This window comes from Pan paniscus, chromosome 23, assembly GCF_029289425.2.
Source record: "Pan paniscus chromosome 23, NHGRI_mPanPan1-v2.0_pri, whole genome shotgun sequence".
Classification (NCBI taxonomy): Eukaryota; Metazoa; Chordata; class Mammalia; order Primates; family Hominidae; genus Pan; species Pan paniscus.
In genome coordinates, this window is record NC_085927.1 from 41,205,903 (window position 1) to 41,220,982 (window position 15,080).

General features: G+C 47.5%; 1 protein-coding gene across 7 annotated transcripts in view; it reads left to right on the forward strand.

Moving 5' to 3' along the window:
- Nucleotides 1-15,080, forward strand: part of LIMK2 (LIM domain kinase 2) — a 68,521-nt gene that overhangs the window by 38,586 nt on the left and 14,855 nt on the right. For all 7 annotated transcript variants that reach the window (XM_003826926.5, XM_063603413.1, XM_034949150.3 and 4 more), the window contains 5 exons: nucleotides 7,929-8,064; nucleotides 8,759-8,868; nucleotides 9,527-9,715; nucleotides 11,775-11,880; nucleotides 12,236-12,432. In XM_003826926.5, the coding sequence (XP_003826974.2) occupies nucleotides 7,929-8,064; nucleotides 8,759-8,868; nucleotides 9,527-9,715; nucleotides 11,775-11,880; nucleotides 12,236-12,432 (738 nt within the window). The remainder of the gene's footprint in view (nucleotides 1-7,928; nucleotides 8,065-8,758; nucleotides 8,869-9,526; nucleotides 9,716-11,774; nucleotides 11,881-12,235; nucleotides 12,433-15,080) is intronic.

Genomic DNA, 15,080 nt, shown 5'->3' on the forward strand with positions numbered 1-15,080 from the left:
CCCTTGGAGAGGCAGGGAAGCCAGGGAGGACACAACTTCTCAGGAAGAGGAGAAGCTAGAGCAGATAGTGAACTCTCAACCTGAACCTTTAAGGGCCAGACCACTAATGCCACCCAAGTCCACCTGCCGTTTGTCTTGTTCTGTCCCAGGCTTTCTGGAGAACCTGATCTTCTTGCCCCTACCCCCAAGCTCCGTTTGCCCAGCTAGAGTCTGGGGGGTACTGACTGACTTTCCGTAGACATTCTTCCCTTCCCCAAATAAGAGGCCACATTCCTGAAGTCACTTCTGAAGAGATAGCTGCCACACAGGGCTCTTTCCCCCCAGGGAGGGACCACCCAGACCCTCTGCTCTCCCAGGTATCCGTTACCACATCACTACCTGGTCAGAAAGCTGTTTCTGCCATTAGCCCCTCCCTCTTTTATTATAGGATATCCTCAAGGGCTCCTCTTTGGGCCTCAGTTTCATCCTTGGCAGAAAGTAGAAGCTAGACTTCTTGGGCTCCTGAACAGGGTCCTTGCTGGATTCTGTGAAACAAATTAAGTTCTTGACCCTAGGCCTCTGGGGGAGTACAAAGTCTATGGGAGTTCTGGGGCTGTGGTTGCAAGGAAAGTGACGCAACCAGATTCCATGGGGACATGATCAGGCGTGACATGTGAGGGAGGAAGAGGGAGCAAGGGAATGAAGAATACAACTTCTGTGTCCCATACACCCCTGCCTGACAGGCCATACATACTCAGCAGAGAATGCACTGTCTTTCCTACCACACTAGCGTGAGGACCACTGTGCTTCCAAGTAAGAAAATACCTCAAATTGGAATTTACAAAAGAGGTAAATTAGGGAGTGGCTTTTGTCGGACATCTTTAAAGCATTTTTCTTTTTATAGAATTTCACTTAATGTCCAATACTGATTTAATGAGCTTGGGTTTACACATTATCTCTTGAAGAAAACAAGTGAACCTTTGTGTTCCAAAGCAATCCATGTTTAAAGGGAAAAAATTATGCATAACTCTGCCCAGCTTCACAGTAACCTTTGGCAGGTGCCTTAGGTCCTCTGGGACTCTTTTTTCCTTATCTGAAAAATGAAGGACTTGGATCAGGTGAATGGTTCCCAGCTCTGCAACTTATGTGGCTCCTCAGAGGCACACAAGCTCTTTTCCATTATTTGCCAAATAATGGAGGCCCTGTCTTTAACTGCAGTACAACTACACAAAATACTTGAAACTACAGTCTTCCTGGTTTTTGGTTGGAACTGAATCAGTGCACTCTAGCAACACTTATTTCTTGCTGTTCGTAGGCTTCATTATGTGTTTGGTTAATTTTTTAAAACAACAATAACATATTCCATAATAATTACAGCTTAATTGGCAGACTGTTTCAGTCTATAGGATCTGCAGGAAGGAGGAGTAATAAAGGGATTTTTGACTGAGCTCTTATGGAACAGAGTCTCTCTAGGCCCCTGTCATATCTGCCCTTCTGGGCCCTGGGGAAAAGTTGGCATCCCCAGTTGTGGTGCTCTCCAGGTGCCCTCAGGCTGTGGTGGAGGGAGCTTCCCATTCTCTCCTTCAGCCCACTCAATTCAGAGGCTAGGGGCTGAAAGAAGCTTCTCTACAACTGGCTGTTCACTGGGAGGTTAAGGGATGACCATCCAGCCAGGCCTTCCTCAGGACATGGGAGGGCTTATGCTTTAACATGTGTAAATCCACTGCAATAATGACTGGTTCTCTTACCCCATAAGGTTGAGAATTTACCTGTAAACATTTTTGTCTGAAGAATTTGGATGTAAGTGAGGGCTGGGCCTCTATCTTATCTCACTTGGCTTCTCTCAGCACAGCACCTTGCCTGCTTGTTCTTACACATCCTAGATGCACAGTAACTATTTCCTAATTATTAGAAATCTATTAGAATCAATTGATTTCAGCTGGGCGTGGTGGCTCCTTCCTGTAATCCCAGCACTTTGGGAGGCCAAGGCTGGAGGATCACCTGAGTCCAGGAGTTTAAGACCAGCCTGGGCAACATAGGGAGACCCTGTCTCTACAAAAAATAAAAAATTAGCCAGGCATGGTGGTGTGCACCTGTAGTCCCAGCTACTCAGGAGGCTGAGGCAGGAGGATCTCTTGAGCCTGGGAGGTCAGACTACAGTGAGCAATGATTGTGCCACTGCACTCCAGCCTGGGTGACAGAGTAAGACTCTGTCTCTTAAAAAAAAAAAAAAAAGTTGATTTCTATTTGGATAGATAAATAATTCATTTTAGGACCTTTCTTTTTCACTTACAGAAATCTGTTTCATTCTGGGCTGAGAAGCAGGTCCATATTGCTAGGCATAGGAGAAAAAGGGGTCTGTCTGCATTTGCCCTTGGTGGTCTCAAATTGGGGAGGGAAAGAAATGAACACTTACTGGCTACCTTCTGTGAGCCAGGCATCATGCAAGACATCTGTACATAATTTAATTCTCATAACCCCATAAGATATTATTAGCAATGTACAAGTGAGGAAACTGAGGCTCAGAGTCATGAAGTAACTGGCCTTGGGTGACACAGATGGTAAATGGCAGAGAAGGAATATGGATCCAGGTCTTGAAAGAGAAAATCTCAACTGATTATCTTTTTAAAAAAACTCATATGTTCTCTGCTGACTCAAAAGGTCTCTGTGTGGATCTGGGTTGACCCACTGAACTGACCATCAGGGTTCCATGCACTTTGTATCTGCCCAAGCCCTCAGAACCCCTCAGTAATGTTTTGGAAGATGAGTTTTGGAGGTTGTCCTTAGGCATAGCCTCAGCGTATGTAGGCTTCTAGGTGATCTCCCCTGACCTGAGGATTTCAGCTCAATTCACTCTGGCTCCTCAGGACAGTGGGATGACTGGTTCAGACCTCAGCTTTACCACCTCCCAGCTGGGTACTCTTCTACCTACAGCCAGGGCAGATTTTGACTTTCACTTGAAACTTTCAAAAATTGAAAGGTAGAAAAACAGCCTTGGCTTTGGGAAGAACATATGATGTCCATGGCCTCTAAGAATCTGAGGTGGGACATGTTCGAGTAGCACCTTACAGTTCCAAAGTGTGTTCTGGGTTCTTTGTTTAAAAGAACAGAGACTGTTGGGGAATTGAACACTGTGAAGTATATGAAGGAGGAGAATTGTGCTATTTAACATTCAGTACTTGGGCTAAAGGAGAAGCATCACGAAGTGTTAACACTCAAAGGGTCTTGAGCTGTCAGGGCTCCAGCTTCCTTATTTTCACAGGTGAGAATCCTGAGGCTCAGCTGTTGAGATGTGCTGTCTCACTCCGGTGACATAGTACAGTGGATGTGGCTTTGCAGCCAAGCACACATAGCTTCACATTCCAGCTCCATCAATTATGTATTGGGCAGCTTTGCAGAATGATTTGACTTTAACTCTGCTTTTCAGTCTTCTATAAAACAGGGATAATCCTGCTACCGTAGGGTTGTCAGGATTAGAGATAATATAAATAAGGTACCTCATATAGGACCTGGATTATGGCTGGCATTCAATAAATAGTAGCTGTTAATTGATAGCTAAGCTAGAACTCTGAAGTCTACCATGGCAACTTCTTAAGTGGTCTGAGAACCCAGTTGTGTTCTGTGGCAAAACACAGCTTAGGGACCCATACCCAGCCCTCCTGTCAGCTGTTCACCTTCCAGTTCTTCAGAGACATGTGTGGCAGTGACTTTGGCCACATAGCTGGCTGTGCCCTTTAAAGGCATTCCTTGACACAGATATGTGGACTGGTGATGTTGCTCTCCAGCCAGGTGTTCTTCCCAGCAGGCTGGCCTGGCTGTCTCCTGCATGCCTGCACTTGTTTGTCTCCCTGCTCCCTCTCCTGGGCCTGGCCAGAGCTACTTGCAGCAAACAAAAGCAGGATATTGGCAATGGAAAGGAGGGTGTGTTCTGGTGCTCCCATGCCCTGCGGCGCACATACCATTGCAAGGGCGTAACAGAGCCCAGGCCTGCATTTGGGTGCAAATAAGTCTGCACACAGAAGAAAAGAAGGACCTGGTGACCAGGAGCCATGGAACCCTTGTGCTCCCCTACCTGGGCTACTGGTTCTTGCCACTCCTACCATTTTCAGTTTGGAAATATTTGTTAAGGCTTTGCTCTTCCAGGTCCTTTGCTTGGTGCTGAGTCTACCAAGAGTAAGTGGGATGCTGTTTTTGTCCTCAGGGAGCTAACAGTCTAGTGAAGAAGAAAGATGGTTGCCCAGGAACTTCTAAGTCAGAAGGCGGGAGGCAAGAAGGAAGCCCCTGTTCCTACTGCCAGCCCTCTGTTGGGCACCCCATAGTTCTTCAGAACCACATTTAATCCTCACTGCAGGCCAGGCACAGTGGCTCACACCTGTAATCGCAGCACTTCGGGAGGCCAAGGCGGGCAGATCACTTGAGGTCGGGAGTTCGAGACCAGCCTCACCAACATGGGGAAACCCCGTCTCTACTAAAAATAGAAAAATTAGCCGGGTGTGGTGGCATGCGCCAGTAATCCCAGCTACTCAGGAGGCTGAGGTGGGAAAATCACTTGAACTCGGGAAGCAGAGGTTGCAGTGAGCCGAGATTGTGCCACTGCACTCCAGCCTGGGCGATAAGAGCAAAATTCCATCTCAAAAAAAAAAAAAAAGAAAGAAAAAATCCTCACTGCTACCTTGAAAGTAGGTGATGACATTGCCATTTCACAAATGAGAAGTGAACGGGCTAACCCAAGATCACTTAGGTGGTAAATGGTGGTGCTAAGATTAGAACCTCAGATCATCTAGGGAAAAACACAGATATGCACAGAGTTAAGGGGACCCAGGGTATTGTTTGTCCTCTTGTTTCACAGGTGGGGAAACAACCCAGAGAGGGAAAGGGGCTTGTCCAAGGCAATTTAGCACCCAAGAACTTGAACCCATATCTCTCTCCTCCTCATTTAGAGCTCATCCCACATGTATCTTATATTGAGAGGTGTGAGCCACATACCAAGAACAGTCTTCCCCTCTGCCTCCAACCTCACTGTGCAGTTTTGAGACACTTCACAGCCATACTCTTCATGCCATACCCAGCCCTTAAGACCCTGAAGTTCCCCTTCCATAAGACAAGTAGGAAAAGCTATAGGGTAAAAATAGCCATCAGTGTTTGTTGAGCACCCAGGAGGAATTGGGCACTCCAGAAAGATAAAGGGATTCTCAGGGACTTGCTTCTCTAGACTTCCCTAGCTCAGCTGCTTCTACTCATTCCTGCCCCTCTTCTCTACCTCCCGCAGTGCTCAGAAGTAGTAGAACTCACTGTGGCCTCTCACCTTGCATTGTTGAGTTTTATTTAGACTTTCTCTTCTTCAACTCTTCATAAGCTCATGAAAGGTGAAGTAGGGTGCCCTGTGTATTTATCTTTTATATCTGCAGTGGTTAGCAAGTTATAATAATGCACTTGCCTGGCAAAAGGCTTTCTCTCATACATTAGCTTATTTCCTCTTCACATTGGCTCTTTGTAGTAATAGGATGCTATTAGTTATTTTCAATGAGAGAAAGCTACTAAGAGAAGTTGTCCAGCTAGTGACAGTAAGTGGCTGATAAAGTGAGCTGCCATTACATTGTCATCATCTTTAATAGAAGTTAACACATACTGAGTTTCTACTATATTGGGTCTTTTTTTTTTTTTTTTTTTTTTTTTGGGACGGAATCTTGCTCTGTTGTCCAGGCTGGAGTGCAGTGGTGCAATTTTGGGTCACCACAACCTCCGCTTCCCAGGTTCAAGTGATTCTCCTGCCTCAGCCTCCTGAGTAGCTGGGACTACCGGTGCACGCCACCACGCCCAGCTAATTTTTGTATTTTTAGTAGAGACAGGGTTTCACTATGTTGGCCAGGCTGGTCTTGAACTCCTGACCTTGTGATCTGCCTGCCTCAGCCTCCCAAAGTGCTGGGATTACAGGTGTGAGCCACCGCGCCCTGCCTATATTAGGACTTTTATATAAGCTATCTCTAGCTAGCTAGCTAGCTAGCTAGCTAGCTAGCTATAATTTTTTTTGAGACAGAGTCTGACTCTGTCACCCAGGCTGAAGTGCAGTGGCGTGATCTCGGCTCACTGCAACCTCCACCTCCTGGGTTCCAGCGATTCTCCTGCCTCAGCCTCCCGAGTAGCTGGGATTATAGGTGCATGCCACCACGCCCAGCTAATTTTTTGTATTTTTAGTAGACCAGGTTTCACCATGTTGGCCAGGCTGGTCTCGAACTCCTGACTTCAAGTGATCCACCCGCCTCGGCCTCCCAAAGTGCTGGGATTATAAGCATAAGCCACTGTGCCCAGCTGCTCTCTATATTTTTAATACATATTATTTCCATTAATTTTCACAGCAGTTCATTTTATAGATGAGGAAACTAGGCCAGAGAAGTAAAATATCTTGCCCAAGATGATGTAACTAGTAAGTGGCAGGATCAAGATTCAAACCAAGCAATGTTCAAACCTCTTGGAAGCAAGAATGTGGCCACTGTGGAAGGTGCAAGGCCTTGACAACAAGAATAGGGAAAAGAAGGAACTAGAAGGAAAGAGATGGCATGGGCTCAGCAGGCCAGGGAGCTCTTAGCTGTGTGTGTTGGGAAGCTCAGAAGGGAGGAAGAGGTTGTCTGTGCAGGTAAGTCCTGAGAACACACCAGACTTTTGAGAGGTGGAGCTTCATAGCCAGGTCATTAGGGGAGAAGGGAGCTATAGATTTTTTTTGTTTTTTTTTTTTTAGAGACGGGGTCTTACTATGTTGCCCAGGCTGGTCTTGAACTCCTAGGCTCAAGTGATCCTCCCACCTCAGCCTCCCAAAGTGCTGGGATTAGAGGCATCAGCCACCCCGCCCAGCGAGCTATGGATCTAACATGTACATCTTACACAGTGCTAATAGAATGTTGGGTTTCTTCCCCAATATTTTATTTTGAAAAAAAATTCAAATATATAGAAAAGTTGAAAATGTAGTTCAAAGAACACCTACATACCTTTCACATAGATTCATGATTTGTTAATGTTATGCCACTTTGTATATCTCTCTCTCCCTCTATCTGTATACTTTTATTTATTTATTTTTGCTGAACTATTTCAGAGTAACTTAAAGGCATCTTGATTTTACCCTTGAACAGTTCAGTATGTTTCTGCTAAGAATTCTCCTATATAAGTCAGATATCATCACATCTAAGAAAATTCACGGTAATTTTACAATATAATATTATAGTCCAAATCCATATTTCCTCAGTTGTTCCAAAAAATGTTCATGGCTGTTTCCTTTTTTAATCTAAATTTGAATCCAAGTTTGAGGCATTGTATTTGGTTGCTGTGTCTCTAGGGTTTTTAAAATCTGTGCCTTTTCTTCTCCCCATGACTTTTTAGAAGAGTCAAGACCGGTTATCTTATAGAATAACCCACATTCTAGATTTGCCTGATTCGTTTTTTTATACTTAACGTATTTTTGGCAAGAACATTACATTGGTAATGCTGTTGGTGATGGGTCACTTTTGAAGAGTGGAGATGATTAAACTGCTTTTGTTCATTGAAGTATCTGTCAAGACCAGAGATCTTTAACTGGTGCCATAAATAGGTTTCAGAGAAGCCTTTATATATACACCCTGTCCCCCACCTAAATTATATACACATCTTCTTTATATATTCATTTTTCTAGGGGAGGCTTCTTGGCTTTTATCAAATTCTCAGAGGGCCCCAAGACCCAAAGAGGTTATGAAACACTAGTCTGTCCACTGAGGCAGGCAACACAGAGCTGGTTTCTGGGGCCTTGTTCAGTCTGAACCAGCCTCCCTTGGGGAGATAGCACAAGGCTGTAACTTTGCCCCATCTTGGCTTTGGATCAAAGAGGACTGTCCATTTTGTTGTCATACGTAGGAGCCAGGGACAGCCTATGTGGCCTGGTTCCAGGGATCCAGGAGAATTTCAGTTCTTGTCTTGCCTTTCAGGTGTTCAGAATGCCAGGATTCCCTCACCAACTGGTACTATGAGAAGGATGGGAAGCTCTACTGCCCCAAGGACTACTGGGGGAAGTTTGGGGAGTTCTGTCATGGGTGCTCCCTGCTGATGACAGGGCCTTTTATGGTGAGTGAATCCCTTCATATCTGCCCCTCTTGGTCTTCAGAGTCCATTGACAGTGCTTCCAGTTCCTTGTGGCCTGTTAATCTTTTAGTCTTTCTATCAGCCAGGGCATCTCCCTTTATTTATTCATTCATTCAACGAGCAGGTATCAATTGAGCACCTACTAAGTGAAAGGTAAGATCCTTCCCTCAAAGACTTAATAGTTTAACGTTGGGAGTGGGAGGAGAGGCAGGCAGAGAGGAGACACAATATAGTTGGATAAGGACCTCCAAGGAGAGTGTTACAGGCTGAGAGGAGGATATACTTAGGTTGTCTTTAGGGAATCAGAAAAGGAGACTCTGGAATAGGCTGGCAGAGAGAGGGGCTACCTCCTATACCTGCTCTGGACAAACGACTTTAAGCATAGTGACAGACTTGCCAACCCTGTATTGGAAGAACTGATCTTTTTTAGTGGGGATAATTACTTCTGGGGACTTGTTCTCATAACTGAGACCAAAACAGTTTTGTGCAGTCTCAGAAATGACAGGAGGTACCAATCTGACACTTCCTTTGGAAGCTCTAGGGCAGAGAGTGAAAGAGTGGATTTTGACGGGGGCCTTGCTTGGAGGTCATTCACCCACCCCTGTCCTCACTCCAGCAACAGTGATAACTCACTTCCTTCCTGCCTTTGTACACCCTTCTCCCCACCTGCTCACAGGTGGCTGGGGAGTTCAAGTACCACCCAGAGTGCTTTGCCTGTATGAGCTGCAAGGTGATCATTGAGGATGGGGATGCATATGCACTGGTGCAGCATGCCACCCTCTACTGGTAAGATAGTGGTCCTTTGTCTATCCTCTCCCATATAAGAGTGGCTGAGGGGGAGGGACAGTGGCAGGGTGAGTTGGGCAGAAAGAGTGTTAGGGTAGTCAGAGCATTGGATTCTTACCACAGCAGTGCTCTTAACCAGCTCTTTAACTTGTAAGCAGAATGATTTACACATGTCTCTACCCTTTTTCCTTACCAACCTTGAAAATGTCTTCACTCTGCCCTGCAATCCTCCCAGTGGGAGGCACTCTTCAAGGACGATCCCAGAACATTAAAGTCAAAGACCCCTTAGAGCTCACCCTGTCCAACCACCTTGGTTGATAAAAGAAGTCAGCCTGGGGCCCATGGAATAGAATAGTACAAGGACAAGGTTCTCATTGTGAGTCAAAGGTAGAGTGAAGAGAACCCAGACCATCTCACCCCAACCCAGGCCAGTGTTTTTCCAAATATACCACTTGCTGCAGATCTAGCTCAGCACCCCCAGTCCCAGCCCACCCTGAGAACCCAGGCTCCTCATTCTGAGCAGCCAGCTAGAATCATGACAAAGAGGGTGGTAGTGAGACTATGGGTACTGTTGCTTAAAGCCACATGGTGCAGTGGTTGCTGGGGGGCTTCTGTGTGGGACTCTAGCATCTTACTCCCCCCTGTGCCCTCTCCCCAGTGGGAAGTGCCACAATGAGGTAGTGCTGGCACCCATGTTTGAGAGACTCTCCACAGAGTCTGTTCAGGAGCAGCTGCCCTACTCTGTCACGCTCATCTCCATGCCGGCCACCACTGAAGGCAGGCGGGGCTTCTCCGTGTCCGTGGAGAGTGCCTGCTCCAACTACGCCACCACTGTGCAAGTGAAAGAGTAAGTATTTTGAGAACCCTTCAGCAGGGGTTCTTGAGCAGAGTCTGTAAATGGGCCTCAGAGGGCTTAGACCTCCAAAGTCTCATGCAGAACTCCCTTTATTCTCATCTCATATCTTTCTCCTGGACCCCACTATGCTGTAACCATACCTGGGCCTTGGCACTTACTGTTCTCTCTGCCCAGGCTACTTCCTACCAGATACTTAAGGCGAGAATCACTCACCTTTCAGGTGTCAGGTTTCAGGTCATGTTTGCTCTTTGAAATCATCTGGCTTGATTATGTGTATTAGTTGTTTATCTTCTATCCCCTCCACTAGAATGTAAATTCCAGAAGAAACTTGCTGTCTTATTCAGTGCTGCATGCCCAGGGCTTGGAACAGTACCTGGCATATAGTAGGAGTTGATTGATTATTATTTTGTCAGTTGAGAGAATGAATGGAGAAAATGTGGTCCATGGCCCAAAAGAAGTTAAGACCCTATCCTAGATTCAGGCCAGAGACCAGATGGAGAAAGAGTCTGTGTCTATCTAATACCAGTAATGTCGTACCTCTGGCCGCTTACCATGTAAATATTGATTGTGCATCTACCATGTGTTGGACACTAGGCTAGTGCTTGCACAGCAGGTGAAAGATACTAGAGTTTGGGAAGTCAGGAGGAGCTAAGGTCTGTTCTACAACCTTATTAGATGAAGAGGAGAGGGAATTGTGTTCAGGGCAGAGGGAGAAGCATTTCTCCAAAAGTGGGAGTCTTAATCATGTCTGATGTAGGTTGAGTGTGGCCAGAAAAGGGGCTGTTAAGTATAGAGGGCCTGGATTATGAAAATCCAGCAGATCCATTGAGAGTTTAAGCAGCAAGGTGTTGTGACCAAGTTAACATTTTAGAAGGATCACTGGTATGGAGGTTGGATTGGAGAGGGGAAAGCCTAAAGGTATAGAGACTAGTTAGGAAGCTATTGTAGGCTGGGCATGGTGGTTCATGCCTGTAATCTCAGCACTTTAGGAGGCTGAGGTGGGAGGATTGCTTGAGGCCAGGAGTTCAAGACCAACCTGGCCAACATAACAAGACCCCGTCTCTATTTTTCTTAATTAAAAGAAAAGTCCAGACATAGACATAGTGGCTCACGCCTGTAATGCCAGCACTTTGGGAGGCCAAGGTGGGCAGATTGCGTGAGGTCAAGAGTTTGGGATTAGGCCAGGCGCGGTGGCTCACGCCTGTAATCCCAGCACTTTGGGAGGCCGAGGTGGGCGGATCACAAGGTCAGGAGATCAAGACCATCCTGGCTAACACGATGAAACCCTGTCTCTACTAAAAGTACAAAAATTAACCGGGCATGGTGGCGGACGCCTGTAGTCCCAGCTACTCGGGAGGCTGAGGCAGGAGAATGGCGTGAACCCAGGAGGCGGAGCTTGCTGTGAGCAGAGATCACGCCACTGCACTCCAGCCTGAGCGACAGAGCAAGACTCCATCTCAAAAAAAAAAAAAAAGAGTTTGGGATTAGCCTGGCCAACATGGCAAAACCCCATCTCTACAAAAAGTACAAAAAAATTAGCTGGGCATGGTGGTGCGCGCCTGTAATCCCAGTTACTCAGGAGGCTGAGGCATGAGAATTGCTTGAGCCTGGGAGGTGGAGGTTGCAGTGAGCCCAGATCATGCCACTGCACCCCAGCCTGGATGACAGAGTAAGATGCCATCTCAAATAAAAATTAAAAACAAAGTTTAAAAAAAAAATAGAAGCTATTACCGTGATCCAGGTAAGAGATGTGAATAACTACAATGATGGAAAGAAGGCAGAGTTCTTAGAGATGGGAGTAGGAGAGATGAGGGAACTCCAGATTGGGAAGATGATGTTCAAGTTTCTGGCTTAGGCCACAGGGTGAGTGGCAATTCCCTTCACTGAGATGGGGCATCCTGGAAAAGGTGTTGCCTTTCTGTGTGGGTATCCTGGGCCCCTTAGGGGCCACTGGTGGCCTGGGACCTGGTAAACCTTCCCTGCACAAGCAGAATTGGTCCAGCAGGTTTTTAGGACATCTTTACCCTGCCTCAACTCTTGTCTGGCCCAGGGTCAACCGGATGCACATCAGTCCCAACAATCGCAATGCCATCCACCCTGGGGACCGCATCCTGGAGATCAATGGGACCCCCGTCCGCACACTTCGAGTGGAGGAGGTAGAGTGTGTGTCTAATCTGTCTTGTGAGGGTGGGACATGGAACAGATCCTCTGGGAAATCAGGCTGTAGCCTTTACCTTTTCCTACCCCCAGCCCATCTCTTTGTCTTAGCATTGAGCCTGTGACCACTGGTGACCTATTTCAGCTTAACAGGTTCCCAGGGTAGCAGGGATGGTTGATGGACGGGAGAGCTGACAGGATGCCAGGCAGAGGGCACTGTGAGGCCACTGGCAGCTAGAGGCCACCATTAGCCAAGTTGAGCACTGGCCACACTGTGCCTGAGTCATCTGGGTTGGCCATGGGTGACCTGGGATGGGGCAGCCTGTGGGAGCTTTATACTGCTCTTGGCCACAGGTGGAGGATGCAATTAGCCAGACGAGCCAGACACTTCAGCTGTTGATTGAACATGACCCCGTCTCCCAACGCCTGGACCAGCTGCGGCTGGAGGCCCGGCTCGCTCCTCACATGCAGAATGCCGGACACCCCCACGCCCTCAGCACCCTGGACACCAAGGAGAATCTGGAGGGGACACTGAGGAGACGTTCCCTGAGGTGCCACCTCCCACCCTGGCTCTGTTCTGTCCCATGTCTGTCTCTCGGATGAAGCTGAGCTGGCTTTCAGAAGCCTGCAGAGTTAGGAAAGGAACCAGCTGGCCAGGGACAGACTATGAGGATTGTGCTGACCCAGCTGCCCCTGTGGGGATCACAGTTTACAGCCAGAGCCTGTGCGGACCCAGCTGTCTGCCAGGTTTCCTTAGAAACCTGAGAGTCAGGCTCTGTCCACTGAACTCCTAAGCTGGACAGGAGGCTGATGCTAAACCCTGAAGGGCAGCATGGCCTATGGAGAAAGCATGGAGCTCAGAGCCTGGAGTAGGGGCACAGATAGGATTGAATAAATTGTGTAGAAGGACTTTGAAAACAATAAAGCAAAAGATGAATGAACGTTTTTTTTTAGACTTGAGGGACCAACAACCCCCAAACCCCAGATTCTGCCAGGTCCATGGGGAAGGAGAAGTTGCCTTGAGTGGAAGCCCCAAGTAGGGAGACTTACAGAAAAGAAGTCAAGAGCACTGGCTCCCAGGCAGAAATACTGATACCCTACTGGGGCTTCAGGCTGAGCTCCTCCCTTCACAAATCACTTCATCTCTCTGAGCCTGTTTCTGCATCTGTGACATAAGATGGTAAGATAAAGGTGGCTGTCTCACCAATTATGTAAGGATTAAATGTGGAAAAGGACATAAAGTTGTATAGTGCTGCCATAGGGACAGCGTTCAGTAAACATGACACATTCTTAGTATCACTAAGAATCAGGTTCTTGGCCAGGCACCGTGGCTCATGCCTGTAATCCCAACACTCTGGGAGGCCTAGGTCGGAGGATGGCTTGAGCACAGGAGTTTGAGACCAGCCTGAGCAACATAGTGAGACACTGTCTCTACAAAAAAAAAAAAAAAAAAAATTTGTTTTTAATTAGATGGGCAGGGCACTGTGGCTCACACCTGTAATCCCAGCATTTTGGGAGGCCAAGGCCGGAGGATTGCTTGAGGCCAGGAGTTCAGGAGCAGCCTGGGCCACATTCCTGTCTCTACAAAGAATAAAAAAGTTAACTGGGCATGGTGGCACATGCCTGTAATCCCAGCTACTCAAGAGGCTGAGGAGGAGGATTGCCTGAGCCCAGGAGTTCAAGACTGCAGTGAGCCTTGATCACACCACTGTACTACAGCTTGGGCAACAGAGTGAGACCTTGTCTCCAAAAAAAAAAGTTTGTTTTTTTTAATCCACTCTCCTCACCAAACAAACTAAGTTAGAGCCCTCTCAGCTGGCATGTGTTGGAAACAGTGCCCTCTCATTAAAATGCTGCCCTCACTCCCATTGCCTCTTGGCCTTGGTCAGTATGATGAAATTAGTGGGAGGCAGGGCAACAGAGGGCAGAGAAGAGCTAGAAATCCATGGCCTGGAAAAGGGAAGATTTGGGAGTGGCCAGGTATCTGTAGAGCCACCATGCAGAGGAGGGGGGCAGCTAGCCTTGTGTGCTCTGGTGGGCATGGTCAGCAGGAGGCAGAGCAAAAGGACAAGGGTAAGTAAACCTGTAGGTCGGGACAAGCCAAGAGCCATCCAGCGTCAGTCCTCTCTGGGTAGCCCAAGTAAAGCAGGAGCATACCCCAGAGAGAAAGTTCGCAGGGCTGTTCACCTGCAGTGCTGTGGACTTCAACCTTCTTGTTCCTTCTTCAGTAAGTGAAAATAACAGTCATTGACCATGACTATTATCGACCGCTTTTGAAAATGTAAACATAGTGACTTTATTGCTGTAAAAATCATACATGTTTATCATCTTAAAATTCAGGAAACATGGACAGGTACAAAGATGTGCAAAATATCATCCAAAATCCCATTTGCTGGCCAGGCACGGTGGCTCACGCCTGTAATCCCAGCACTTTGGGAGGCCGAGGCGGGCAAATCACTTGAGGTCAGGAGTTTGAGACCAGCCTGGCCAACATGGTGAAACCCTATCTCTACTAAAAATACAATAATTAGGCTGGGCGCAGTGGCTCACGCCTATAATCCCAGCACTTTGGGAGGCCGAGGTGGGCGAATCACAAGGTCAGGAGTTTGAGACTAGCCTGGCCAATATGGTGAAACCCCATCTCTACTAAAAATACAAAAATTAGGGCCGGGTGTGGTGGCTCATGCCTGTAATCCCAGCACTTAGGGAGGCCGAGACAGGTGGATCGCGAGATCAGGAGTTCGAGACCAACCTGGCCAACATGGTGAAACCCCATCTCTACTAAAAAAATACAAAAATTATTCGGTTGTGGTGGCACACGCCTATAATCCCAGCTACTTGGGAGGCTGAGGCAGGAGAATCTCTTGAACCCGGGAAGCAGAGGTTGCAGTGAGTGGAGATCCCGCCGTTGCACTCCAGCCTGGGCGACAGAGCGAGACTCCATCAAAAAAAAAAAAATTAGCCGGGCGTGGTGGCGTGCACCTATACTCCCAGCTACTTGGGAGGCTGAGGCAGGAGAATCGCTTGAACCTGGAAGGCGGAGGTCGCAGTGAGCCGAGATCGTGCCATTGCACTTCAGCCTGGGCGACAGAGCGAGACTCTGTCTCAAAAATAATAATAATAACGATAACTAGCTGGGCCTGGTGGCACATGCCTGTAGTCCCAGTTACTCAGGAGGCGGAGGCATGAGACTCAGGTG